The 27,566-nt window shown below is 47.5% G+C and overlaps 4 protein-coding genes across 7 annotated transcripts in view; 2 read left to right on the top strand and 2 right to left on the bottom strand.

The window, feature by feature from the left end:
• Positions 1-27,566, top strand: part of LOC144115943 (uncharacterized) — a 457,564-nt gene that overhangs the window by 206,184 nt on the left and 223,814 nt on the right. The gene's annotated exons all lie outside the window — the stretch shown is intronic.
• On the bottom strand, positions 85-14,542 carry LOC144125623 (uncharacterized). Its single transcript, XM_077659189.1, has 4 exons — positions 14,523-14,542; positions 4,675-5,301; positions 3,059-3,305; positions 85-147 (listed from the first exon to the last, which is right to left on the bottom strand). The coding sequence occupies exons 1-4, from the start codon at positions 14,540-14,542 to the stop codon at positions 85-87; spliced, it is 957 nt and encodes a 318-aa protein (XP_077515315.1).
• LOC144125622 (uridine phosphorylase 1-like) lies at positions 15,055-17,230 on the top strand. Its single transcript, XM_077659173.1, has 2 exons — positions 15,055-15,247; positions 17,079-17,230. The coding sequence occupies exons 1-2, from the start codon at positions 15,055-15,057 to the stop codon at positions 17,228-17,230; spliced, it is 345 nt and encodes a 114-aa protein (XP_077515299.1).
• LOC144115941 (uncharacterized) overlaps positions 23,790-27,566 on the bottom strand; it is a 38,817-nt gene continuing 35,040 nt past the window's right edge. For 2 of the 4 annotated variants that reach the window (XM_077650569.1, XM_077650568.1), the window contains exons 10-13: positions 26,775-27,401; positions 25,166-25,412; positions 24,946-25,064; positions 23,790-24,094 (exon numbers count right to left, since the gene is read on the bottom strand). In XM_077650569.1, the coding sequence (XP_077506695.1) occupies positions 23,962-24,094; positions 24,946-25,064; positions 25,166-25,412; positions 26,775-27,401 (1,126 nt within the window). In that variant the 3' untranslated portion in view covers positions 23,790-23,961. The remainder of the gene's footprint in view (positions 24,095-24,945; positions 25,065-25,165; positions 25,413-26,774; positions 27,402-27,566) is intronic. The other 2 variants (XM_077650570.1, XM_077650571.1) reach the window with 1 other exon arrangement.

Here is a 27,566-nt window from a genome sequence, read left to right as displayed (position 1 = left end):
TCAAGTACCGGATACATCGGAAAAAGCAAAAAAGCAATTACAAAGAGTCAGAAACGCCGGTCTTGCGCGGTGTCAACAACCTGGCTATGGAGCGTTCCCCGGGCTGGCGCTCAGATTCTTCGGCGATTCTTGCAAAAAGTTATCGCACTGCACAAAAGAGAAGAGCTTGTTTAACCTGAGTAGAACGCAGCTTGCAGTCCATGCCGAACTGACGCGCAATTGCTGCCTGTATACAGATGCAGATATGTAAACAAAAAGCAGCGCCGGGATGCAGTCGTCGTCATGGGCGCATTCCTGAGGAGTTACATAGTTGTGCGGTAAATACTGAAACCTGTACAATTGTCTGGAAGCATTCGTTTAGCGAATACACGGACTGTTTGCTAAACAAGCAGCAGATATAATCAGCAGCCACGGGACCCTGCGCAGTCTCGCAGCGCGGCTGCGCGGGCGGCGCGAAGTGAAGACAGAGACGGGTATTGGTCGGTAGGAAAAGTGAGGCATCGTGTCGCTGTAATGCGTCAGTTACGGGCCACCTACACAGACGTCCGTCGAGCGTCGGCGTGGCAAAGCGAAATACAACGAAGAAACCACATTGGCATACGTGGTATGACGATTTAGATCGGCCGAAGCGAGCCGCTTGGTTTCAGGACTCAGGGTCGTTCCTCGCTCGCTTGGCTTTTCTCAGCATATCTCACTACTGACCAAGTTTGCTTGCATATGATTTCGAAAGGTGCTGCTATGCACAGCATGTGTACGAGAGCAGACGACGCAGCAATACGTGCGTCACAACTTTGGGGCCCATGTGACCAGGGTTGCTGCTCTTCCCTGATCGTGACGTCGCAGCACACCCCGGCGCTCAGAAACAGAAACCGAAATTGCTCAGTATAAAGAATGCAATAATAAATTATTTACCATGCATATATGAATTACACAGCGCGTACCACACGTCCTGGGGCAATGCGCAACGTTTGAAACAAAGAACACGGCAACCAAAAAATTGGTGTCTCCACCCCTTTAAGGTTAACGGACTTGACTCCAAGAGACGGCAAGCATAGCAAGGGGCGGCAGATAGTTAGGTGGGCGGATGAGATTAAGAAATTTGCGGGGATACAGTGGCCGCAGCTGGCAAAGGACAAGGTTAATTGGAGAGACATGGGAGAGGCCTTTGCCCTGCAGTGGGCGTAGTCAGAATGATGATGAGAGCTGTGGATTGCTCGGTCAGCTACGTGGCGCTATTGACTGCATGCCCTTTAAAGGTGCACTAAAGAGGAATCTGAACGCGTCTTTTTAACACGGGAACTCTATCCACACGTTCCGGGCATTCTTGGAAACTTACAATTATTGTCCTGTGCTGCCGATTTCCCTAATTAAATCGGATTAAACGTCCCGGCTCCCACCTTTTTTTTTAACCCAACGCGGTAGGTAGGAGGAGTCAACCAACGCGTCAGCCAGTCCCGTGGCGGCTTGCCGCTCTGCCATCAGCGGAGTGATACGTAAATCAAAGAGTCCATGAGTATTTTTATTTCTGTAGGCCTTTTTTATGGCTATATTGTCTGTGACCGAAACTGTTTATTCACAGAAACCTAAAAAACAAAATAAAAGTGTATAGCTTTCTTTTGTAGCCGTATGGCTGCGCTTGGGTGGATGCCAATGAGTAATCACTCCCTTATTATAAATCTACTCCACCTTGGGAGTTCCCCTAAACATTTGACCAAAATAAAAGTGAATACGAAGCCGCCACTGGACTGGCTGAATGGCACTCCACGGGTTGGTTGACTCTGCCTACCTACCACGTTGAGTTCAAAAAAAAGGCGGGAGCCCCAACGTTTAATCCATTTTAATTAGGGCAATTGGCCGCACAGGACAATAATTCGAAGTTTCTAAGAATGCCCAGAATGCGTAGACACAGTTCCGTGGTAAAAAGACGAGTTCAGATTCCTCTTTAGTGCACCTTTAAAACTGCTTGCTTACAAGCAGTCAGTTCGTCATTTATTTCGCAGACCCTCATTTAAAAGGCTTTTTTAAATTCCCGTGTCATCTTCATCAGCACAATCAGCCTGACTACAACCACTACAGGGCAAAGGCCTCTCCCATGTCTCTCCAATTAACCCTGTCGTTTGCCAGCTGCATCCACCCTTTGCCTGCAAACTTCTGAATCTCATTCGCCCGCCTAACCTTCTGCCGCCCCCTGCTACGCTTTCTCTTGGAATCCACTCCGTTAACGTTAAGGACTAGCGGTTATCTTGCCTTTGAATTACATGTCCTACCCAAGTCCATTTCTTCCTCTTGATTTAGACTAGGATGTCATTAGCCCGCATTTGTTCCCTCACCCACTCTGCCCGCTTCCGGTCTCTTAACGTTACACCTATCATTTTTCTTTCCATGGCTCGCTGCGCTGTCCTTAACTTAAGCTGAACCCTTTTCGTTAGCCTCCACATTTCTGCCTTGTAGGTGAGTACCGGTAAGATAAAACTGTTGTACACTTTTCTCTTGAGGGATATTGGTAACCTGCTATTCATGATCTGAGAGAACCTGCCATATGCGCTCCACCCCGTTCTTATCCTTCTAGTTATTTCCCTCTCGTGATCCGGATCAGCTGTCACTACCTGCCCTAAGTAGACGTACTACTTTACCACTTCGAGCCCCTCGCTGCCAATTGTGAACTGTTGTTCCCTTGCTAGGCTGTTGAACATTACTTTGGTTTTCTGCATGTTAATTTTTAGACCCTGCATTCTGCTCTGCCTGTATAACTCATTGATCATTATTTGCAGTTCATCTCCTGAGTGACTAAGCAAGGCGGCGTCATCAGCGAATCGCAGATTATTTAGGTATTCTCCATTAACTCTTATTCCAAACTGTTCCCAATCCAGGCCTCGGATTACCTCCTGTAAACAGGCGGTGAATGGCATTAGCGAGATCGTGTCTCCTTACCTGACGCTCTTCCTTATTACTATGGAAGCTGTGCAGTTGCACATGGATACACACAGCTGTCAGAAACTGAACCCAAAAGGTGTGAACCCAAACCCGAACCTGAATTTTGGTTCGACACACTACTCACCAGTGGGTCTTTAGAGACTGCCATGGACTTCTTTACACGACGCGGGCGTTGTGCTCGAGTCCCTAAGTCTGACTCTCTATCTGTTGCTTCTTTTCTGGTCGAAGATGTCATCCGAGTGGCGCGAGAGGTACGAGTGGTGCGCTGAGTGGGAAGCGGATTGTTTTCATCCGCTGCTGGCCGCAAGCAACGCAGCTCTTCCTCTTTTGCTTCCACAAGCTCCATGGCTGCCTTGTGGGAGGACAGCTCCCTGCGAGGCACGCACAGCGGGGACATTTCATTCCTTGGATGACCTGCAGTGGTCACTGCTCATTTGCTTTGGCTTCATTTTATTTAGTATCAGCTGTTTCATGAAGGGATGCTGAAGGGGGATCTGAGGCTGTGAATGTCATTTTTTGCTAAGAACGGATCTTGAATAAGCCAGAAGGTCATAGACCAACAATTTGCGATAATTCCAGTAACTCTGCCTGGTCAAGTTACAGCACTGGCTGCAACTGATTCATTGCTTTAATGTGCAATGCTATTCAGCGCAGGGAAATAGGAACAAAATTAGAGAGAAGCGTTGCATTTTATCATTGCCGAGAAGAATGAATATCACAGCATGAAAGGTGGTAATCTATAGTAAATACAATAATTAATAGACCAAGTGGTCTTGTCACTCAGATCCACCAAGTATCTGACATTTACACATCATAAAAACTACATGAACAGCTACATTGCGTACGACTGATTAAAGAGGGAGCAAATTGGAACCACTTAAGAATCTGGCAGCAACACAGCCAGTTCTTGATGCAGGAAAAACAATTAAGCCGTGAAGTGCAGTGCACGTCACATGCCACCACTTAGCATTCGCAGTACATACTCTAAAACTGGCGATTGCAGTGTTGGCGATACGCATGCTCGTGGATGCATACCGTATAACTGGAGATACTGGATATACTGCAGCTGACATGTAGAACACACGGCACCCCATAATCTCCATTTTTCAGCCACGCTGTCTGGAGCTTGCCAACCTGTTTCCGCCAAAATCCTGAATACCTCAGCCTCTTCACAGTATGACTACCGACAGCTGCTGCTCTTGTGTCCACACCATCTCTGGAGGCGCGGGAGTGTGTTTGCAACACAGAAAATTTGGCATATTGTACAAAATGCACTTTGACTAGAGAATTTAGTGAATCTGCACAATTGTAGTGTCATAAATAAAGGTACAGTAGAATCTAAAGCCAGTGACTACAATGCCAAATGTGTTTGGTGATTTTTGCGGAAATCATGCATGTGGATGAACTCCAAAGTAATTGGTGGCTGGGGAAATTAGGTAGAATCTGGACAGCACAGTTACAGTTGATGCGAGGGTGGTAGCTGCAACCATGCCTTTGAGCACTAAGCAGTACCCGCACATCGCTGATGTGCAGTGAGCCACAAACAGATCAGGGTGAACACATTTCTCGTGTTTCTGCATACAAATTTTGTTTGTTTTGGACAATAATATTTTTCCTAAACTCCGCGAGATTCGTATAATCTAATTTTTAATGTACATAGCGCTGATTACTCTGCTGCAGGGCAACGATTAAAAATGAATGTCATGAGCCAATGCAGTGGCAATCCCGGTGTGCCCTCACCTTGCCGCCAGCTCCTTGCGACAGTCTGGCAGTTTGGCATTTGCCTTTTCTAGACACGACTGCATATTTCTCAGTGACTGCTTGGCCTCACAAGCCGACTCAGTGGTGTCCTCGAGTTCCATGGCCAGTTTGGAGCAGCGCTCTTCCGCAGCCTTCCTCACTGCCACCTCCCTTTCCAGGTCCTCCTTGAGGGCATGCAAACTCAGCTCGGCTCCCCTGAGTGCCTTGTCCTTGTCATCGAGCTGCTTGCGCAGGGAGAGCTCGTGCTCCTGCATGTGGCGCCTCAGCTGCTCCAGTTCTTGGCCCAGTTCAGAGGTGGCATGCTGCAGTGCTTCTCCAGCGTCCCGCTCTACCTGCTCGATGCGCTGTTGCAGATTCGAGCTGTGTGCAACCTCTTCCGCGACTTTCTCCGAGACAGTGGACAGCTCTTCGTGTGCTTGTTGGGCATAGTCTTCGGCATCCCTGCGTGCTTGTACTTCGCATGCCAGCTGGGATGACATCTCTTCAAGCAAGCAGCGAAGGCTCTCCAGCTCCACTCCTGCAGCAGCCAGCTGACCCTCTGCTTCTCGTTCCGCTGCAGCACCTTCGTCTGTCTGCACTGCCTTGTCATCCATCAGGGGGGTAACACTGCATTTAAGCAAAGAGCACATGTTAGACAAGTTAACAGTAAATTAATAGTAAAGGGGAAGTGGGACGTAACGGGTCCGCAGGTGAATCTGCCTTTAGCAACGTTGCTTCGAAAGGTGTTTGCTGTATCACGGCACAATCCAACAATTTGCAGTAGCCAACGGCGCCAGCTAGGCGCGTAGGCGCTTCGCGTGTACGCCTCGGAAGTGTTCATCGAGTGTGGGCTTTATATATAAATTTGTCCCTATAATAAGCTTTTGAGATTTGCGACAAGTCTTTTGAAGATTAAAACAATATATTCAATGGTCATTACGTTTAGGGGAAAATTGTGCGTACGCCATGGATGGGAAATAGGTATATGACCACGTATTAATGGCCGGGCATTCGACGCCTCGATACTTCAAACTATTAAGCGACCGAAAATTTGTTCAAACTATGCTGATTAGAAACTAAGGGTAAGGGGACCGAAAAATAGTTCTTTACGCAGAGTTCGGAATAAAGAGAGCGCGACCAGAGGGGTTGGTACGGATCTTTTCATCCTTATGCGACCGCTCATCAGCACTGACAGCATTATTAGCGGCGCCTCATAGATTCCACTCGATCGGCCCCGCATACGCTAAAATAAACTGGTCCTACGTTGTGGCAGGAACAGGAGCGCAGCTGGGGAGAGAAACTGCACTTCGAAAGCACCGTGTGACAGGGATAGTAGACGAGTGGTTCTCCACGATGGCCACATGCAGCACGCTGCATTGTCATGCTTCAACGGTCAGGACAGGTAAGCTGTACGGCCGTTGCGTGCACTTATATTATTACCGGCAGCTTTGTCGCACTGAAATACGCGATTTTGACGGGAGCGAAGTGCCAGTTTGTAAATACCGCAGGTTTGAATTAAGCGATTTTCCTGTCTGTGTACAGTACGCACCTCACATACCTCTCTGGCAACAATGGCCCTCAGCAGCTGAGAAAAATTAGAGCAAGAAAAAAATTAATCTGACATTAACAGGTGATGCGAATTCACTCAGCCACCTAACTCAGGCCACTGTTTTGCTTGAGGAAAGGTAGGTCACAACAGTAAGAGAAGAATATAAATCAAATTTAGCAAATATTTAGGGCCTTTTGTTAGCAGGTAAAGCCTGATATTACCCAGTTTGTGCACCCGAAGCATAAATCATGAAAACCAGGTTAAACCCAATTCCTGCTCAAAAAGTGCCTTCAAGAGAAATGTAGTTTTCCAGTGCAAGTCTGAAGCTACCGTATAGAAACTGGCAGATGTCTTGAACCTGAAGGCAATGAATAGACTAGTCAAGTGATGGTTTCCATGTCATGTTGCATGGCATGAATTACCGTGGAAGACATCGTTTTCTTTATGCTCTTTTAAAGTGCAGTTTCGGGTAACACCGATTTCACAAACTGCCAGCAAGAGCCGTGCTACAGAATCCGCCTCGTTAGCAGCGAGTTGTAATCCCAGTAGCACTGCTAGGACTGTTATCCTGCCTTTGTAAAATACCTACAAAAACATTCAATTCAAAGGGCCTCGATTACAATGTTCAGCAAGAGCTTCCCAAGCACTGTCAATGTTCAAGTGCTGAATGAGGTGGTGGTATAGGTATACAAGCATCCTACTCAGTGATGATGCAGTCAGAATAGGCACAACCATCCTGTCCATTCCCTCATTTACATTTTCAGTGAGCTTCAGCACCCGTTTAGCAGTTGTCTCAAAGCATTATGATAGTAAAATTTCTTTTTTTCATTAGCTTTGTGGAGAATTTTCTGCTGCAATGGCATAAACAGGATGGCAATATGCGGTTCTGCAGCAACACTTCAGACTGTGATGCGACACACGGCAAGCACTTACCTCAAAGATGAGTAGGTTGCTCAGAGGAAACAATGTGGTGGCTGGGTATGGTCTTAAAAAAACTGCTTTGTAACGCGGTTTTTCTATACGGCCAACGAAGTTGTTATTCATTTATTCATACGCTTCATTATTACTGACAAGGCTTGTCGGTAGGAATACTTTATTTGGCAAGGAAGTCCTGGCCGACGTGGCCTAATGCGACTCTGCCTGTCGGCCAAGGTGCAGACTTGTGGGCACAATCTTGAGCCAGTAGCCTGGAAAGCGGAACAGGTGCCTTCGACCAGAGAATGCCGCGCCATGAAAGGTCGGCTGCTGCAGTCCCTCCACTAGTGTCAGTCATACACAGGGTTGGATGCGATGAAAATAGAAAGAAGTATGCAAGCTCAGAACAATAATATGCAACTAATAAACAACTAAAAGAAACCCGGCCACAAACAAATACACATAAAATGGAATGCATATGAGAGAAAAAAGACAAGGACGTCTCCCAACAGACTACAGTAGCAGCCCACGCACTCCTGTAGTGGCTTTGCGTATGGACATTAGAAAGATCCTCAAAAAAAGGATAAAAAGAGAATTGTTCAAGGTGTGCCGAAGAAACCACACACAAAACGAAGTGTGTACAAGGCAGAGACCAAGAATGAATGAAAATAGTCAAGGCAAACAACGAAAGGGTTTCTGAAAGGCTTCTGACGCTGGCACACAGGCGGTCACAAGCTCCATATGCTAAACCCAAAACCTTAAGGGGGCGAAGGCACCAAATTTTTGGTTGGAGTGTTTTTAGTTTCAAACATAGCATACTCCCACCAGGCGCATGATACGTGCTCTGCGATTCAAATATGCGCATTAAATATTATCGTATTATTTATGCTGAGCGATTTCGGTTTCTGAGTGTCAGGGTGCGTTATGACGTCACTCCCGAGGAAGAGCAGCAACCCTGGTTATGTGGGCTCCAAAAGTAGTGACACAGGGACCGCTGCATTGTCTGCTATCGTACACATACTGCGCATACCAGGGCCTTTCGAAATGCCGGTCAGTACTGCGATATGCTTTATTTTCGAATAGTTCAAATTGTAAAAGATATTTTAAATTACAATACAAACATGCTTCCACAAAATGCAGTGATGAAAAGAAACATTTCACACAAATATTTTATTCCTCCTTATAATTTATCACATCCTAAAGCTTGTCTTGCATCTCAATGAATGAGGGGAAATCATGTAGAATGGTACAATTTGTGTTAGCCATAACTGTGTCCAGGAAAAAAACATGACAGCTTGACTGTAAGCTGCCGAACGACAATATTTCGGCTTTTCTCTTCTCAGCCTTTTGGCGAAGATCATAGCACCGAAGCGCGGCCTTGTGGTAGAGCATCCGCCTCACATTCGGGAGGGTCCATTCAGAGCGAAGCCGGGTATCCACCGGTTTTTTAATGGGTACAAGATTGCCCCCGGCATGGTGCTCGGCTCATTTAGGGTGAGATGCTCGGGAAAAGGGTCTTCGACCAAACCGTTGCCTTGACGGATCAGACAAGTTCCGCCATCAAGCAACCCTAAATCCGCCTCGTGCGGTAGAAGCCGATCTTTTTTTTTTAACCTGTCATGCACACCTGCCGATGCGTGCAAGCCAGCCACAACGGTAGCGAGCAAATACCGCTGCACTTTGCTCGAAGGGGGTTTGTGAGCGGAGAGTGATATGGCACATCTCTCTTGAGGCTAGAGAAGAGAACATTTCATGAACGTTGTAAGTTTTGTAACTGGCACAAGGCGAGAGGTTTGGTCTGTGTGTTTTAACCGCGTGGAGTCGTTTTTGTGCCCGCATTTGACGGGAATTTTGAGGCGCAGGCTATCCTTCCCACGCGGTACACCTCTGGAGAGCCGAGCACCAGGCCGGGGGACCACCTGTTCCCATTGGATTAACCGGCTGGTGGACCGGAGGCCGGGGGAATCGAACCCACGACCTCCCGTAGCCGAGGCAAGCACTCAAGCAGGAGGCCATGGCTGCGGTGGAGATGCTCTTCTTGTCACAATTCAGACACTGAAAAGGCGTATGGCGTATAACTGGTTGCATTTTAATTCATTCTCACGAACATCGAGAACAAAATGATCACTTTAGGAATATTTGTAGACTTCTCAAAAGCCTTTGACAGAATAAATCATACTACCCTTCTCTTAAAACTTTCTGCATACGGTATTAGAGATAAGATGCTTAATTCAATTTCCAATTACCTCAGTAACCGCGAACAGTTTGTCACTGTCGATAATTTTCACTCTGCTTACAGGCCTCTTAAACATGGAGTTCCCCAGGGACGCTTACTGGGTCCGCTGCTATTCAATATATATATATATTAACGATCTAATAAATATAGATAAAGAAGTTGAATATGTGTTGTATGCAGACGGCACCACTTTCTTTTTAACTGGCTCAGACGTAAATGGCTTAGTGGCAAAAGGAAATGAAGTCTTGGATAAACTGCATCTGTGGTCTATCAAAAATTCTCTCTTAGTTAACTCAAGTAAAACAAAAGCTGTATTTTTCAGAGCCAAAAACACGAATTATAACATAGAAAATCCTCTGAGATTGGGGATGATTGACATAGAAATAGCTAAGGTAGTCAAATCCCTGGGTGTTTACTTTAATGAATACATGCTGTGGGATGCTCATATTGAGCATCTACAGACCAAGTTGTCTCGTACAGTCGGAATTCTTAGAAAAATGCAATATATGCTACCTGAGAGAACCAAACTTCTTCTGTATATCGCACTGTTCGAATCCAATATAAGATATTGTAACTTAATCTGGGGCAGCACTACTGCCACCAATAAAAACAAGCTGTTAACGGTACAAAAAACCGCGCTGAAAGCAATAGCAAATGTGCCTTCTTATTCGTCTTCTGGGCCTTTATACCCAAAATATAATATAATTAAAGTTTCCTCGTTTTATGATTTTCGTCTCCTCCAACTGTACAAATCCTTGTCCGAACGTCGAATGCCGTTTTTAGAAGAAACTATCAATTTACGCGAAAATACGCACTCCCATCTAACGCGCCATCATGAAGTTTGGTATGTTCCACGTCCTCGCACTAATTACGGATTTCAGACACTAAATTACGCCTTACCTACTTAATCAATTTCGCCTACCCAGCTCTTTCATTAGTTTACATTCGAACCAACAGATGAAAACTTTATTTTTATAATTTTTGCTAGCCTCGCCTTTGCGATGCCTTGATTGCTCTTTGTGTTTGACTGTGTTTGCTTTGAAATGCCTTTTCTTTTTGATGTGATGTAAGATATATTATGTTGATTGCTTTTCCGGTTGCGGATAAACCGTACGTTCTTATTTTTTTTCGATTTCTTTTTTGTTATGTTCAAATTGTGAGCTAAGTGCTTTGTATGTTTGTATGTATGCTTTATATGCTTTCATTATCCCTGCCGTCGATGTAGTTTAGGGGAAGGGAACGTTGTCAAGCCGCAATATTGCGGCTTTTTTTTCCCTACTCCTCAAGGCCGTTTCACATGATGCGATTGTTGCCGCAGCGCAGTGCGATTTCTGCCGCTGTGCGACAGAAATGCGCGTCGTTCTCGTCGCAGGGCCACTGCGACAGACTTTCAACAAGTTGGTCGCATTGTCGCAGCGTCGGTGCGGTCGCAGCGACGGCCACAGTAGTCAGCCAATAGGAGCTCAGCGACATGACAGGAAAATCTCGAAAACGTTTTATTGAACTCAATAATACATCACAGCTCAATATTATTACTCATGATTACGAAATCAACGCCTGCCACGATGTTTGACATTTATTGCAGCCGAAGAATTTCGGCCACTGAAAGGCCGCACCGACGCTAGGGCGCTGGTGCCGACGGCACCGACTGAATTCATCGTTGTCATGTGAAACGGCGGCTGCGATTACCGTCGCAACGACAGTGCGACCGGGCCGTAATTTTTCGTTCCCGTCGCACCATGTGAAACGGGCTTCAGCCGTGTGATTTTCTTTACATGTCTGGAATAAAGTTGACTTGACTTGACGTGATGTGGCATTGTTGAGAAACATAAAATGACACAAAAAATCGATGAACAGCAGCTTAAGCTACAACAGTGAGAGCATTAACAAGACGACCTCTTCCACACTCTCTTGTGACACCTCCAGCTGTGGAATGCTGCCCTGCTTCGCCTCCATCTAAATTCGACCGCCGCGGCCAGCATCGAACCCGCGTCTTTCGGGTCACGGGTTTCATCCTGGCCACGGCAGTCGAATTTCGATGGAGGCGAAATTATAGGGGCCCGTGTACTGTGCGATGTAAGTGCACGTTAAGGGAGCATAGGGACCTAATTTTGGTGGAATATTTTCTTCTTTATAATGATGCGGAAGACACTACAATGCATGACTCACCATGTGGTATTCGCCTACGACCGCTAAATAATTTATAATCGAGTTTTTCTGTCATGCTGTTTCGGTTTCAACAGCCGAATGAGAGCTATGACGTCAAAGAGAGGTTTTAGGTCCTTAGAGGCATAGACAAATTGCGAAGTAATTGCTGCTTTATCGTTTCAATTTACTGCAGTGCTGAAGCCAGCCTTTCTCAAGAGCAGGAATGATAACAAATGTAGAAGCACCAATTATATTGCGTTTTTGACGCCTCATATGACCTACAACCTCTCTTTGGTGTCACAGTCATCGTTCAGCTGTTGAAACTGAAACTGAAACAGCACGAGAAAGATATTCAGTTATAAATTATTCAGGAGCCGTAGCAGCATACCACATGGCAATCCGTGTATAATAATCCCTTACACCTCATTACAAAAAACGATTGGTTTGGTTTATGGGGGTTTAACGTCCCAAAGCGACTCAGGCTATGAGAAAAACTGTAGTGAAGGGCTCCGGAAATTTCGACCACCTGGGGTTCTTTAACGCGCACTGACATCGCACAGTACATGGGCCTCTAGAATTTTGCCTCCATCAAAATTCGACCACCGCGGCAGGGATCGAACCCATGTCCTTCGGGTCAATGCAATGCCTCGCAGCTTCTGTTAGGGGTGCAGAAGGATTGCACCTTCAGGTTTTCTTTTCTGCGAAGACGCATAAGGACAATGTTCCATTTAGATTAATCGTGTCTGAGCACGGCACTTGGCAGTTCTTCGTGTCCAGCTATCTTCAAAAGCATTTGTCGTGTCTGATATTTGATGATCCTGTTCACATCTCTAATTCCGAAGCTATAGCTTACTTTCTAAAATCCAATAACCCGGGAAGGCGTAAGGCTTTCAGTATTGATGTGCAAGACCTTTATATTCTCTAGCGCATGGTGAGCTCATAAAAAGTGTTAAAATGTGCATCGCTGACCACAACAATGAAACGGAATTTATTGCTAGATGTGATGTGTCCCTTGAGAGTTTTTACCTTCGTTCAACTGTCATTGAATGGAAAGGGAAATCGTTTGTGCAGAATGATGGAGTGTGCATAAGATCTAAAGTAGCACCTGTATTAGTCAACATATTCCTTGCCAGGGTAGACAGATCCATAGATAGTAGATGTGACGGGTTAGTTCTGAGAATCTTTCGGTATGTCTATGATTATATTGCTTTTGTTAAGAAGGGGAGCATTACGCGTAGGGTGGTAGATGTACTGAAGGTTTTCAAAGAATGCGCTATGGGCCTAGCTTTCACGACTGAACTTCCTAAATAAGAGGTACTTCAATTTCTGGATTTAAGACTGTTCTTGGAAGCGCGTCATGTGTGTTGGGAATACTCCCTTCGCTCTACCAAGTCTTTCCTAAATTACCAATCAGGCTATACAAAATTGGAAAAAAATGGCGTGGTTTTTTCTAGCCTGAAATCTGCCATGAACAAGTCATGTTTTGACAGAATCAACGAAAGCATTTTGCGTCAATTTGGCCGAATAAAATCTAGCGGTTACCCCTCTCATGTGATTTCCAGGGAATGTGATGGGCTTCTAAGATGGATCAAGAGAGGGGATAAACCTAAACATAAAAAAAGAAGTTTGTGGTGGTGCCTTACACACATAGTGTTGGGCATGGTTTAAAGAATGTGGCGGCGAGATGCGATGTTGATGTGGTTTTTTCAGCGCCAAGGAAACTTAGAGGTGTGTGCAGGCAGGTGGAAGCGAAGGCAAATGCAACAACCGCGAAGAAAAAGAGTGGAGGCTGTCAGACCAATCATAAGAGCCCTTTTGTGCCCTGTAATGTCGGTGTTGTCTACAGGATACCGTGCACTTGCGGGGTGACTTATATTGGCCAGACTGGACGTTGTGTTAACGCTCGTCTAAGTGAGCACCAGCGGTCCCGAGATAATGGGTCATCTTGTAACCTTGCCCGTCATTGGAGAGAAGGTGCATGCACCCCTCTTTTTTCTAACACCGTCATCTTAAGTAACCGTAATGACAGCCTAACGCATGAGATATTGGAAGCTTTTCACATCCGCTTGGAATCAGATAGTTGTATCAGCGACCCTTCTGTCGCACTGATAAAGAAACGATGTACTTATCCGGCCAAGATGTGTAGCTTTGCGCTCGTGCGGATTGTCACCGTTGTGGGCATGATGATTACCTTTTGTGATCTTTTGTTTTCACTCTCGTTTGTGTTTGCCGTTCTTGGTATTTAAGATGCCTTTGAAGTGAATAAAAATCTAGTTGCGAGTCAGCGCTCGTGGTGTCCATTCTTCGTTGTGTCCCGTAGCTTTATTGCGCTGTCCAGATATGTATATGCCCTTCGTATGCTCCCTTCGCCAGCTCCAAACACGGGGGCATTTGCTACACATACCAGTTGTTTTTTACGGGGCACAATATCACCGCAGTGACGCGATAATTTTGCGACTGTTCCGTTGCGTCATGCGTATGTGAACGTGGATTTTATTTATGCAAGTATCAATCCTGTGATAGCGAATCATGGCGCGGTCCCTTTTTTTTTTGCGCTGAGGACAGCGAATTTTGTTTCCTAGTTCGAATTATATTTCCATATAGAAACGAGCACAAATACACGGACAGCTGTGTACAGATAGTTGTGAGCCTTTCACTTGTTGGCTGCCTTTAATGATTTAGAGGCTGCTTTTGAAGTATTCAGAGATTATCCTGAAAATTCTGATGCTCGAAAACGGCAGAACTAAGCGCGAAAGTTTTAGCAGGACAATCAAGGCCAGAACTTGACTTTTTGTTTTTTCAAAAAGCGCAGTGTCTAGCTGCTACCCTTAAGGAGCAACCAGTCCAGATATCGCCATTAGCACTCATTCAGTCGGTACTCTCTCAAAAGTAAAGCCAGCCGTTACCTTTATAGTTGGTCTCGCTGAATTGCCACTTATAAATTTCTGTGATAAGTTGTATTCTCAATCATCCAGTTTTAAATAGAATGGCTCCACTTACGGGTCTGCAGAGTAGGACATCTTGCATTCATCGCAGCCTTCTACAAATTTTTGGCTCCAGTATTTTTAGTACCAGAAAATGCGTTATTACTTTCAATAGGTGCCATATTTGACTACGCATCCCCTAAGAGCTAAGAGATATATATTGCCGGCGTGCGACGAAAAGCTTGCAGCACGGGCACCATTGTGGACTAATATTTCAGACGCGACACAGGCACTAAGATTGGTTTATGGGTTATGGGGGTTTAACGTCCCAAAGTGACTCAGGCTATGAGGGACGCCGTAGTGAAGGGCTCCGGATAATTTCGACCACCTGGGGTTCTTTAACGTGCACTGACATCGCACAGTACACGCCCCTCTAGAATTTCGCCTCCATCGAAAATGGACCGCCGCGGTTAAATATCGACGGGCCAGTAGCCGAGCACCATAACCATTGAGCCACCGCGGCGGGTTCAGGCACTACGATCTTTTTATCTATAGACGCCCAATAGGCACTGACTTTTTCATGGTTCAAAGGACGCCGGAGCGCAAATATGGCTTGCCTGCATAGTCACTGCGCCACGTCTTTCCGTCGTCCAGGCCAAGCAAGGCTAGACGGGACCATCTGCCACTACTCGGAGGAGGACAAGTTCGCGTTTCTCGAGCGGCTGCGCGACCTGGGCGTCGTCAACATCGAAATGGAGTCCTCGCAGTTCGCTGCCATGCGTCACCACGCCGGCGTCAAAGGTAAGCACGCCGATTGTCGAAGCCGTGGGTTTCTGCGCACACTTGCCGCTTCGAGTTCACTTTGCTCGCCACGCGTGCAAGGAGGGGGGGCAGGTTGTCCCAGATAGAATGGATTCAGATTTCACTTGAAATAATGAGAATATGCTGTTAGGAGTAATGTAAAATACCGGCTAGTATTTCTTCGTACCGCCTACTTTGATAATTAGTCGACGTTAATTAATGAACTTTCTAAATATGGGTTTAAACGCTCAGGAGTTAATAGTGTGCTTCGGATGGGTAGCCTTAAGACAGACCTTTTTATTCGGTAAAACTAAAAGCCTATGAAATTTTAACAAATTCAACTAGGCGGCGTGCTCAATACGCCCGAATGCATCGTGATTACAGCGCTCTCGTCCGAGATTTGGTACAGAACAAGGGTGAAGTTCGATCGAGTCCCAGTGCCCTTCAAAGTAAGAGTTTTACAGCGAAACTGCTAGTGGCTCACTTGTGGCGTGAGCTTCACTGGCGTAACACGTCATGCGACATGTTAACGTTACCGGTGATGTCATCGGCAGCGCGGAGCCGTCCAAGAGCTCCACTGAGGTGTTTGCGGAGTCTCTTCATTGCATCGCAAGTAGCAAAAGCATGAACAGCTACTTCAGTAACGAATGAATGAGATAGCATAATCGAAGAGGTGGTCTTTTCGTCTTTCCTTTCATTCTTCACAGCTTAGACCTCACTCAAATATGTGCTATGCCAAGTTGACATCATCATCAGCCGGACTGCGCCCACTGCAGGACAAAGGCCCTTCCCACATCTCTCTAATGAACGTGGTACTGTGCCAGCTGCGGCAACCTTATCTCTGTAGACTTCCTTATCTCGTCCGCTCACCTAACTTTCTGCCACACCCCGGTATGTATACGCTTGCCTTCTCTTGGGATCCAGTCCGTTGCCCCTTACGAGCATCGGTTATCTCGATTTCGCATTACCCCAAGCAGCAGAGATGTGAGGCCGGTGCCCTTAAAATTTCAGTTGAAGGTTCGCCCTGGTTCAGGGGCTAATTCCACGACAACGGTTGTGGAAACCTGTTTCCCCCCTCCGTTTCGATGCGGCCCATCTTCATCGTCGGCCGTCGGGACGGGCAGCCCCGGCTGGGCAAGGAGGGCAGTCTCCCTCATGGGGGAAAGGGAACGGCGACGGGAGCGCCACCTCGTAGGTTACGCGGAATTCTGCAGGACCGGAGAGAGGCTCTTCGGGATACGGCCAGCGTCACGAGCGGTTGGAGCCGCACGCTCCCGTCACTTTCCGCGGCAGGCGCACGGGGATCCGTTGTGCCTTGCCGCTGGACTTCTGGTTCCAGGCAGCGAAGCGAGTGCAGCAAACGCGCGCTCTGGTCGCCTTCCCCAGCAAATGCTAGGGAACGGCTTTACCCCAAGAATGCGGCGCGCACGGGAAAACCCAGCCGCCATGGTCGGCGCATAAAAATGTTCGCCGCCGATACTTCCGAAGTCGCGCCCCTGCCCCAGCCGGTAAGTCCTTCTTACGTTGCCTTCTATTTCCGAGGGATACCTCGTTGATGTTTTGTAGCTAACTGGCCTGCTCTGTGTATTAATTGCAAGTGTAATAAATAGCAGATGGGTGTTAACGCTGTGTCGTCCCTTCCCTCTGTCCCTCGAACACGAACCCCATCCGCGGTTAGCGAGCGGGAACGCTGCACCCGCGGAGTGGGAGTGCGGACGGGGCGAAAGGCTTTGTCCTCCCATATTTCCACACGGTATGATTAAGATGTCGCGTAAACCGTCTTTTTTTTCGACAGCCTGCTGAAGCGCTCTTTGGCAATGGCTTTCTGAAGGAGCGGTGCTCTGCACTACCCTGCTGGACAGGACTCAGGGAGACCAGGTGGACGTGCGCAAGGACGTCATGGCCACCGAGTGGCAGCAGCGGCCGCAGCTGCTGGCCATCCACTTCATGGCGCACAGATTGGGAGTGGCGCTATGCGCTTGAAATCCCGTAGTCTGCATAACCGCCTATATATCCCGGCACGGCATCCGGCCTAAACCAAGGGAGCACTTAAGCTATTTATCTCTGCCTTATTGTTGATTGTTTCAGAATGATGCAGATGAAATTAATGTGAAATCAATGTAAGTTATGAAGCTGTTTGTGAACAAATTCTTCTGCTCTTACCTTGGGCTCCCGCAGGCGCGCTGTCTGCGTCGTTCGCGGTATGCGGCTGCGTTCTAGCGTGAACAGCAGGCAGCTCATGTGCGGTCATTACACACGGACCTCGTTTGTCTGCGAATCAGCGCATGTGACAGCGTCGCGTAGCTGTTTGGGCCAATATCATAGAATGTAATGCTCAGGCAGATGCCAATGACAGCAAGATATTTCACATCGGTCAGCACTTTGCCCCGCCGACTGCACTCTGACATACAGAAAGGGCAGTTTAAATTGGTACCAAATCTGTTTACATTCTCGTACACGAAATAGAGTTTAATGCGAACGCATAGATCTGCTTGTACATACCGGTTTCCAGTTCGTAGCGTGCTTGGTAAACAGATACCACGTCAACGAGAAACAATGCGTGCCAAATAACAGTACTGTCCGCTACAGGGTAACTCTGAGCAGTGATGCACAGCATATGCACCTGCACACATTAGATGGTGGAGCGCGCCATGTACGGAAATGAACACGCCCCCATAAGCATGCGTTCTACGCGCGCCGCCCGCTCTGCCCGCAGTGCACCGGGCTGCAATGGAAAGAGTAGGGTTCTGGAAGGGACAGCCTACTGACTTCTATCGAAATTTCTTTTTTTGTGCCAATTAAATGCTCTTTTCCGAAATAAACGAACATACTCGACTGTGGCGCCAAAAAACACAAAGGAACAATTTAAACCCTTATTTTTTCCTTATATGGCCGTCACTTTATCATGGCAGTTACAAAAGAAGACAACGGAGGCACACAAAACGACAGGACCGGCGCCTTACGATGGCAGGTTCAATGCGGAAGCTTCGAAAAAGTAAAGGGCCAATTGTAGAAAAAATGTTTGCAAGTAGAACTCTTAATTGTATGGGCTAGTTGGTACATAAGATTTACAAAAGACGGTGCAACAGGCGAAGATAACCGAGGCACACAGAACGACAGGACCGGCGCCATTTTGTGTGCCTCCGTTGTCTTCGTCTGTTGCGCCGTCTTCTTTTGTAGACCTCATGTACCAACTAGCCCATACAAGAGTTACACTTGAAAGCATTATCATGGTAGACGGCGCATGCGAACCCTGACATCGGGAACACAAAATGTAGTGAGGACAATGACTAATATGCAACTCTGTGGACACGATGTATGCCGCGTCGCATACGTGGCGTGCAATGGCGGTAATGGGCGTTACATTAACCGAGGTGTACAGGTTTTATCAAAACTGCAGTTGATAACAAGGTGGTTTTAAAAACACTATCACTAAAACAGTACTGGTACGTGATATCTGTCACAGTTGCCAGCAACCGTTTTTGCCGGCAGCAATACCATTTTAGCTGCAACAAAACACAACCTCCCGCCACATCACATGCACAACTGACAAGGAGGAGCGACCGAGCAGCAGCCAGTGCTCCTGAATGACTTAGCAAGGCAATGTCTTCAGCGAATTACTTAGGTATTCTCCATTGGCTCTTATCCCCAACTCGATGTAAAGTGCTGTTATGCTGATCCGGGTCATGAGAGGGAAATAACTAGAAGATTATAAGAATGGGGTGGAGCGCATATGGCAGGTCTCAGATCATGATGGCAGTTTACCAATGTCCTTCAAGAGAAAACTATATATCAGCTGTATCTTACCAGTACTCACCTGCGGCGCACAAATGTGGAGGCTAACGAAAAGGGTTCGGCTCAGGTTAAGGACAACGCAGCGAGCTATGGAAAGAAAAATGATAGGTGTAACATTAAGAGACCGGAAGCGAGCACAGTGCGTGAGGAAACAAACGCGTGTTAATGACATCCTAATCGAAATCGAGAGGAAGAAATGGGTTTGGGCAGCGCATGTAGTACGAGGGCAAGATAACCGCTGGTCCTTAAAGGGACACTGAGGAGAACCGTACTAAATTTTTTTATTAGCAAAATCTGATAGTTCGGCATTTCATGGCTTTGTTGCCGCTACTCCGGGATCGAAAGATGCATTTATTTCAAAGAAATTTGGATTCGAAGTTGAAAAAGTTTTTCCCGCCGCTCCGATTCAAACTCGAGAACTCTTATAACGTCACGGCGCATCTTATGACGTCATAGGACGGGCTGACGTGAAACGTGACGTAAACGCAGACTCCGTGATTTCTGGTGGCTAGCGGTGCGGTCTAGCAGCAGCCGAAATGAAAGCTACCGCCGCCGCACGACGAAGGCTTCTATCGGGGGTCGCTACCGTTGCTTCGTTTATGTTTGCACCGGCGTTTTGCCGTCTACTTGGGACTATTGGAACGCAGCCCTTGTGTTATAAAAGTGCACTATCGATTTTAAAACAAAACTTACTTCAATATTGAACCGAGCAACCTACCTTTGTCAGCCTCAAAGATTCGCGAAACCATTTAGGACAAAAAATTCCTCCAAGGTGGCGTCTTCTGCCCTATGCCGGACTGGAAAAGGCACTCCTGCAGGCAAACCTGGGATTCGGCCTTAAGTACAGCACCACAGGAATTGACAACTCCAACCGACTGCCGGGTCTTGCCTTTGCTGATGATTTGGTAATTATGGGAGAAAACACAGAGGATGTGCAAAAAATGCTAGACATTTGTGCCGCGGAGCTGCGAAGCCTTGGCCTCAAGTTCAACTAGCGTAAATGCAGGGTTGTTCAGCTGGCAGGCGAGGCGACTGATCAGCTATCGCTGATGTTGAATGCAGAGACCCTGACAGTCAACAGATCGTATAAATACCTGGGCATAAATTTGTGTGCTGAGACGGACATGTTCAGGCTGCACGAGGCCAAGGTCCGTCAATCTGCACTTCGAGCGCAATGCATCCTCCGACGTCGGTGCCTGTGGGGGTGCCACCACTACACCATGGTTCGCGACCTCTGGAAGCTCGCGCACGTGCCAGGACTCACATTCGCCAACGCGGTGGTCTGCCTCCCATCAGCCACCAGAAATTGGTTAGAGCGCAGACAAGCAGAGGTAGGTCGCACTGCAGTCGGATGTCATGGACGGGTGGCCAATGCAGCCATTCAAGGCGACCTGGGATGGTCTAGTTTTGAGGCAAGGGAGGCATGCAGCAAGCTGGAGTTCCGCGGTCGACTGCAGTTCATGAGCCGCAACCGATGGGCAAGGCGGGTCTTTGAATACCTCGCTGCGACATGCCTACGCACTGCATGGGTGAAGCGCCTCCACAAGATAGAAGGCAAGTATGGACTTTTCCAGACACCGATAATTGCCGAATCGGCAACCGCATGGAAACAGGAGGCAAGGAGACGGGTCCAGGAAAAAGAGAATCGCCAATGGCTGCAGGCGCTCGCGGAAAAACCGACACTGGCTGTGTACCGCGAGTGCAAAAACAGCATCGGGCCCGAAAAGATTTTTGACAACGGCCTGGGTAGCGCATTGCTGTTTGAGGTCCGTGCCGGAGCGCTGCGAACACTGGTGTACCGCCGTCGCTTCGATGCAACACCAGAAGCACAGGCAGCAAAATTCCGAGCGTGTGGCGACGCGGAGGAGACCATCGAGCACCTGGTGATGTCGTGCCAGAGACTCCATCCGATGCCGACAGAGGGCACCACATTCCCACAGGCGCTCGGGTTTCACGGTCCTGCAGTGGACGACGAAGGAGACAGCTCCAAGGTCAAGAGCGAGGGGGTGCTGCGAACCAAGCGTCGACTAACTCTTTGGTGGAGCACTGTGTCTAAAAGCGCGAAACCGCAGAGTCGGAAGTGAACGAGGTCGATGAGCGAATCCCCACCTCCAGACTTCAGCCTTTGCGTGTTTTTTTTTTTTGTGCGTTTTAGCTCTTTCTCTCCTTGTGCGCTTCCATCTTGTTTTTGCTTTTGGTCCGGGTGCCCACCCGTTACAAAGGGCAAGGCCTCAACTATCTATCTATCTCGTCACCACGCTTGTACTTGCGAGATTGGCCTGTGGCGGCGATACCTGCATTTTGGTTCTTGCTATTTTCTACCGAGCTTTGTTTTCAGTAAGAGCGGAGTTTTTGTGATCAGGAGTTGGTATTCTGTCGATACAAGCCAACTTCAATTTCTCCTCAGTGTCCCTTTAAGGGTGACGGAGCGGATTCCAAGAGAAGGCAAGCGTAGCAGGAGGTGGCAGAAAGTTAGGTGGACGGATGAGATTAAGAAGTTTGCGGGCATACGGCGGGCGCAGCTGGCAAAGAACAGGGTTAATTGTAGGGACATGGGAGGCCTTTTCCCTGCAGTTGGCGTAGTCAGACTGATGACAATATCCTCTCCGTCAACCTGTACCGACCAGCTCGCATCAGTCCTCTTCTCCAGCAAGCTAACAGGTTTGTGTTATTGGCTCGTGAACGCTTGCATCCGACTCTTCACGATTCAGCGAGGTCGCCGGGAGAAGTGCACCGTAATGCCAAATGACATAGACGAAACCCATTTCAAGAATGCGGCTAGCACCACCCCAGTAAAACACAACGGATCCAAATGGGCACTCCAACTGAAACCACTTGCACCCAATAAATTGTTGGGCTCCTGAATCTAATTGGGCAGCTCATTTGGTTGCCCTAGTCCCAGTTGGAATGGCAGAACCAATTGGAATGTCCAACTGGTTCCCGAGGGTTCAGATTGGTTTCGGAACTCCGAATGAGATCGCCCAATTGAAACCATTCGGAACCAACTGGAGCTTCCAGTTGGAACCCAGGAAACCAAATGGAAAGTGATCTCCCAACTCAAGCGTCCAATTGGAAAGTCCCAGTGGAAGGCAATGATGTCCTTCACCGAGATAGACATATATACAGCAGTCAATAAAACCAGAACACTGAATTAGATTCTTGTAAAAGATTAGCTTAATCTTCTGACCTGTTTTCATCATGTCCATGATCACTGCAGGCATTACTAAATAAGAACTTCGCTTCATGGATAAGTGCCGCTGGTCCCAGCGGGAGGGTCTGACAATTTTGGGATAAGTGGCTGCAAAAGTGTGTTCCGTGGATACATGTTGAGAACTTGCGGTAGTATAGTGTCAGACTATAGTGTTCCTTGTATGTAAAGCATTCTTGTAGGTCTCTCACGATTTCCATAAAAGCATGAAATGGCATGTCTCCCAGTAGTCTTGAAAGAAAAGCCAATTGGTGACAAATGGAGGTTTTTTTTTTATGGCTGGCAAGTTCAAACCATTTGTATTCAATGGGTATGCCATTAGAGTTCATTGGTGACCCATTTGGTTTGGTTGGCAACAATCTATTTGCAACAGGAAGCACCAATTGGGCTCAGTCGGACTGTAAAACCGCGAAAAACACTTGAAGGTTAGTAGCTGGGCAGCGTTTCGCAAGTCCGAACCGGACCCCTAAAAGTCGTGGAGGAGCCCGAGGCAGCTGCCCCGGGTTAGGATTTCCTGTTTCCGAGTCTGAGCTATTGCGTCGTTGGGTGGTCGGGCATCCCGTGAGTGGAGCCGCACCATTGGTCAACATCGACGCCCTCCCTGTCCTGGCCAGACAGGAGTCGAGCAATGATAAAATGAGGGTCAATGTCTCGCTGTCCCCATTCCCATCACATTACCCATAACCCTTCCCTTAGTCCCATTCCCACAACCTACGTCCCACCCCCTCCGCTACGTCCCAGGGGAGATCAGGGGAGTCTCCCCGGGCCCGCTCCCCCGGCTGTGGGTCGCTTAGTAGCATTACCCCATTTTTTTATTTTCCCACCTACGGGTGGCAAAAGCACAACATTGCCTTCGGGCCTTTTCATTTATATTACGATTGGGTCAAGCCTGTGATACTTTAGTGGTACAGGCAGGGGCCTATTGGTTTACATTCCATTTCCGTTGCCCCACCATACATATGTCAACAGATGTCACTGCTAAAGTTTACAGATGGATCTGGCAAAGATGTCCTGACAATGCCCGGACTGTAGACAGGTGTCACTGCTAACATTTACAGATGGATCAGTAGTGCACTTGCACAGTCAAATGGCACCGGAAATGCCACCACAAGGACAGCTTTTCAGTGCATTGTTCATGTTCAGCAGTGCCTTAGCCGATCGCTTTTTTTGTCACATAGCTAGCAAATACAAGCATGCTCAAGAAGTACCCCTGCCATCTTGCTTTCACTGTGGCTCTTTAATGGAAGAATATTTTAGTGGGATTTCATCATTTTGCTCACAGCACAACAAGAACGCGGGACACACTGAGTGCTGTGAGCAAAATGATGAATACTTACCAACTCGCCCCAATTTCAGCCTTGCTGTTAGTGGAATTTTGCACACACAAAAAGGAATGCCTATTTGTAGCTACATAAAGCAGGTTTAGCAAAACGGTGATGTTTGGCTCAACATTCCCAGCACTCTACTATGCAAACAAGATGTCAAGTTTACTACACCCAGGTCCGCCAGCAGTCGTGGCAAGTGTAATGAAAGCTGAAAGTCAGTACAGAGTTCTTTAATGATGATAATGGGGGGGGGGGGGGACACAATGGCGGTGGCTATTTAACATGCAACACTATAGAGATTTGCCACGTATGATGTAAAAGATAATAAAATACAGAGGTGTTAAAAACTAGATGAACATCAAATAAATTTCAGACAAGGAGGATGATCAATGTTTGGCCCGTCGGCGGCCAGTTGCTTTGCATGCTGATGGTGGCGGCTCCTCGTCTTCCACCTCGACAAAGCCTTGGTCAGCTGGCAGGAGCTGGTGTCGGCGAGTCGTGCGTGTGCTGGCTGTTGCACTGCGCATAGGACGCAGCATTCCCTTCATTGCTATGCTGTTCTCACAAAGAAGAGCTATGCCCAAAAAGGGTGGTCAATTCATGAACTGACAAATGTTTCCTAAAATGAAAAAAAATCTGAAAGGCAAGTATTTTGTGCTCAGTGAAGGGGTCATTTAAATGCAGTGGGCCACTAGTGCCCTCGATGATTTATGACAACATAAGGCTGGTTCACATGCAAGCGACTGGGCGATTGAGTGGCACGTCGCGGCGAAAATTTCCAACTTGTTTGAACCTCGCCACTCATCGCAGCGACAACTCGAAACAGGTTTTTCTGCCACGGCGGCAGGATTCGCTAGCATTTTCGCTTGAATGTGGAACATGCTAAACAGAGACTAGTGCTTTGGGTGGCAAAAGTATTCCCACCAGTGGGGGACTACTGTACAGGCTCCTATACACATTATTCCAAAGTTTCAGAAAAACTGCAATACTAGAACTGAGAGTATCACGAATAGCGGCTAATTGAGTTCTGGCTAAAAGGTGTATACCCCTCTTCAAGCTGTGAAAAGCTATACCTATCTTACTTTTCCTGACAGCCAGAGAAAACAATGCACAGGAGGAGGCCAATCAGGGTCACAAGGCTCAAGTTCTATTTGAATTGAGCAGAAGAGAAAAATATGGTGTGATATGGCATGAGAGGCTTAACGTTTCCAAGTTGCACACTGGCTATGAGAAATAGTGCAGTGGAGGACGGGATTAATTCAGACCACCTGGGGTTTTGCAGTGTGCACCGACATAACATAGTACACGGGAATTTTCACATTCTGCCTCCATTGAAAAAGAGGGAAAACAAAGGAACATATAGTACTCACCCATCATTTGCACTGCGAGAGAACATGTCAACGACCTTTTCGCCAAGGCGCTTCAGGGGCGAGGATTCAGAATTGCCATCGGCGAGAACAGGTCGACGACAAGCAACGTCGTCATCGTCCTAGCAAGCACAAGAAAAATACATGGATACACACAGCTGTCAGGAAATGAACCCGAAAGGTTTGAACCCGAACCTGAATTCTGGTTCGACACCCTACTCACCAGTGGGTCTTTAGAGACTGCCATGGACTTTTTTACAAGACGCGGGCGCTGTGCTCGAGTCCTTAAGCCTGCCTCTCCATCTGTTGATTCTTTTCTGGTCGAAGATGTCATCCGAGTGGCGCGAGAGGTACGAGTGGTGCGCTGAGTGGGAAGCGGATTGTTTTCATCCGCTGCTGGCCGCAAGCAACGCAGCTCTTCCTCTTTTGCTTCCACAAGCTCCATGGCTGCCTTGTGGGAGGACAGCTCCCTGCGAGGCACGCACAGCGGGGACATTTCATTCCTTGGATGACCTGCAGTGGTCACTGCTCATTTGCTTTGGCTTCATTTAGTATCAGCTGTTTCATGAAGGGATGCTGAAGGGGGATCTGGAGGCTGTGAATGTCATTTTTTGCTAAGAACGGATCTTGAATAAGCCAGAAGGTCATAGACCAACAATTTGCGATAATTCCAGTAACTCTGCCTGGTCAAATTACAGCACTGGCTGCAACTGATTCATTGCTTTAATGTGCAATGCTATTCAGCGCAGAGTAATAGGAACAAAATTAGAGAGAAGCGTTTCATTTTATCATTGCCGAGAAGAATGAATATCACAGCATGAAAGGTGGTAATCTATAGTAAATACAATAATTAATAGACCAAGTGGTCTTGTCACTCAGATCCACCAAGTATCTGACATTTACACATCATAAAAACTACATGAACAGCTACATTGCGTACGACTGATTAAAGAGGGAGCAAATTGGAACCACTTAAGAATCTGGCAGCAACACAGCCAGTTCTTGATGCAGGAAAAACAATTAAGCCGTGAAGTGCAGTGCACGTCACATGCCGCCACTTAGCATTCGCAGTACATACTCTAAAACTGGCGATTGCAGTGTTGGCGATATGCATGCTCGTGGATGCATACCGTATAACTGGAGATACTGGATATACTGCAGCTGACATGTAGAACACACGGCACCCCATAATCTCCATTTTTCAGCCACGCTGTCTGGAGCTTGCCAACCTGTTTCCGCCAAAATCCTGAATACCTCAGCCTCTTCACAGTATGACTACCGACAGCTGCTGCTCTTGTGTCCACACCATCTCTGAAGGCGCGGGAGTGTGTTTGCAACACAGAAAATTTGGCATATTGTACAAAATGCACTTTGACTAGAGAATTTAGTGAATCTGCACAATTGTGTCATAAATAAAGGTACAGTAGAATCTAAAGCCAGTGACTACAATGCAAAATGTGTTTGGTGATTTTTGCGGAAATCATGCATGTGGATGAACTCCAAAGTAATTGGTGGCTGGAGAAATTAGGTAGAATCTGGACAGCACAGTTACAGTTGATGCGAGGGTGGTAGCTGCAACCATGCCTTTGAGCACTAAGCAGTACCCGCACATCGCTGATGTGCAGTGAGCCACAAACAGATCAGGGTGAACACATTTCTCGTGTTTCTGCATACAAATTTTGTTTGTTTTGGACAATAATATTTTTCCTAAACTCCGCGAGATTCGTATAATCTAATTTTTAATGTACATAGCGCTGATTACTCTGCTGCAGGGCAACGATTAAAAATGAATGTCATGAGTCAATGCAGTGGCAATCCCGGTGTGCCCTCACCTTGCCGCCAGCTCCTTGCGACAGTCTGGCAGTTTGGCATTTGCCTTTTCTAGACAAGACTGCATATTTCTCAGTGACTGCTTGGCCTCACGAGCCGACTCAGTGGTGTCCTCGAGTTCCATGGCCAGTTTGGTGCAGCGCTCTTCCGCAGCCTTCCTCACTGCCACCTCCCTTTCCAGGTCCTCCTTGAGGGCATGCAAACTCAGCTCGGCTCCCCTGAGTGCCTTGTCCTTGTCATCGAGCTGCTTGCGCAGGGAGAGCTCGTGCTCCTGCATGTGGCGCCTCAGCTGCTCCAGTTCTTGGCCCAGTTCAGAGGTGGCATGCTGCAGTGCTTCTCCAGCGTCCCGCTCTACCTGCTCGATGCGCTGTTGCAGATTCGAGCTGTGTGCAACCTCTTCCGCGACTTTCTCCGAGACAGTGGACAGCTCTTCGTGAGCTTGTTGGGCAGAGTCTTCAGCATCCCTGCGTGCTTGTACTTCGCATGCCAGCTGGGATGACATCTCTTCAAGCAAGCAGCGAAGGCTCTCCAGCTCCACTCCTGCAGCAGCCAGCTGACCCTCTGCTTCTCGTTCCGCTGCAGCACCTTCGTCTGTCTGCACTGCCTTGTCATCCATCAGGGGGGTAACACTGCATTTGAGCAAAGAGCACATGTTAGACAAGTTAATAGTAAATTAATAGTAAAGGGGAAGTGGGACGTAACGGGTCCGCAGGTGAATCTGCCTTTAGCAACGTTGCTTCAAAAGGTGTTTGCTGTATCGCGGCACAATCCAACAATTTTGCAGTAGCCAACGG

This window comes from Amblyomma americanum, chromosome 1 (assembly GCF_052857255.1).
Source record: "Amblyomma americanum isolate KBUSLIRL-KWMA chromosome 1, ASM5285725v1, whole genome shotgun sequence".
Classification (NCBI taxonomy): Eukaryota; Metazoa; Arthropoda; class Arachnida; order Ixodida; family Ixodidae; genus Amblyomma; species Amblyomma americanum.
Note: the sequence above shows the minus strand (reverse complement) of the source record. Positions and strands in the feature narration are given on the sequence as shown.

Excerpts from the sequence above, each read along its gene's own strand:
- LOC144125623 (XM_077659189.1), bottom strand. The coding sequence starts at position 14,542 with ATGTCCTACTCTGCAGACCC. Across the intron at positions 3,306-4,674 it reads CGCAAGGAGCTGGCGGCAAG|GGAGCTGTCCTCCCACAAGG; the intron begins GTGAGGGCACAC and ends CGTGCCTCGCAG. Across the intron at positions 148-3,058 it reads CAGTCTCTAAAGACCCACTG|TGCGATAACTTTTTGCAAGA; the intron begins GTGAGTAGTGTG and ends TCTTTTGTGCAG.
- LOC144125622 (XM_077659173.1), top strand. The coding sequence starts at position 15,055 with ATGGCTTGCCTGCATAGTCACTGCGCCACGTCTTTCCGTCGTCCAGGC. Across the intron at positions 15,248-17,078 it reads TCACCACGCCGGCGTCAAAG|GAGCGGTGCTCTGCACTACC; the intron begins GTAAGCACGCCG and ends GGCTTTCTGAAG.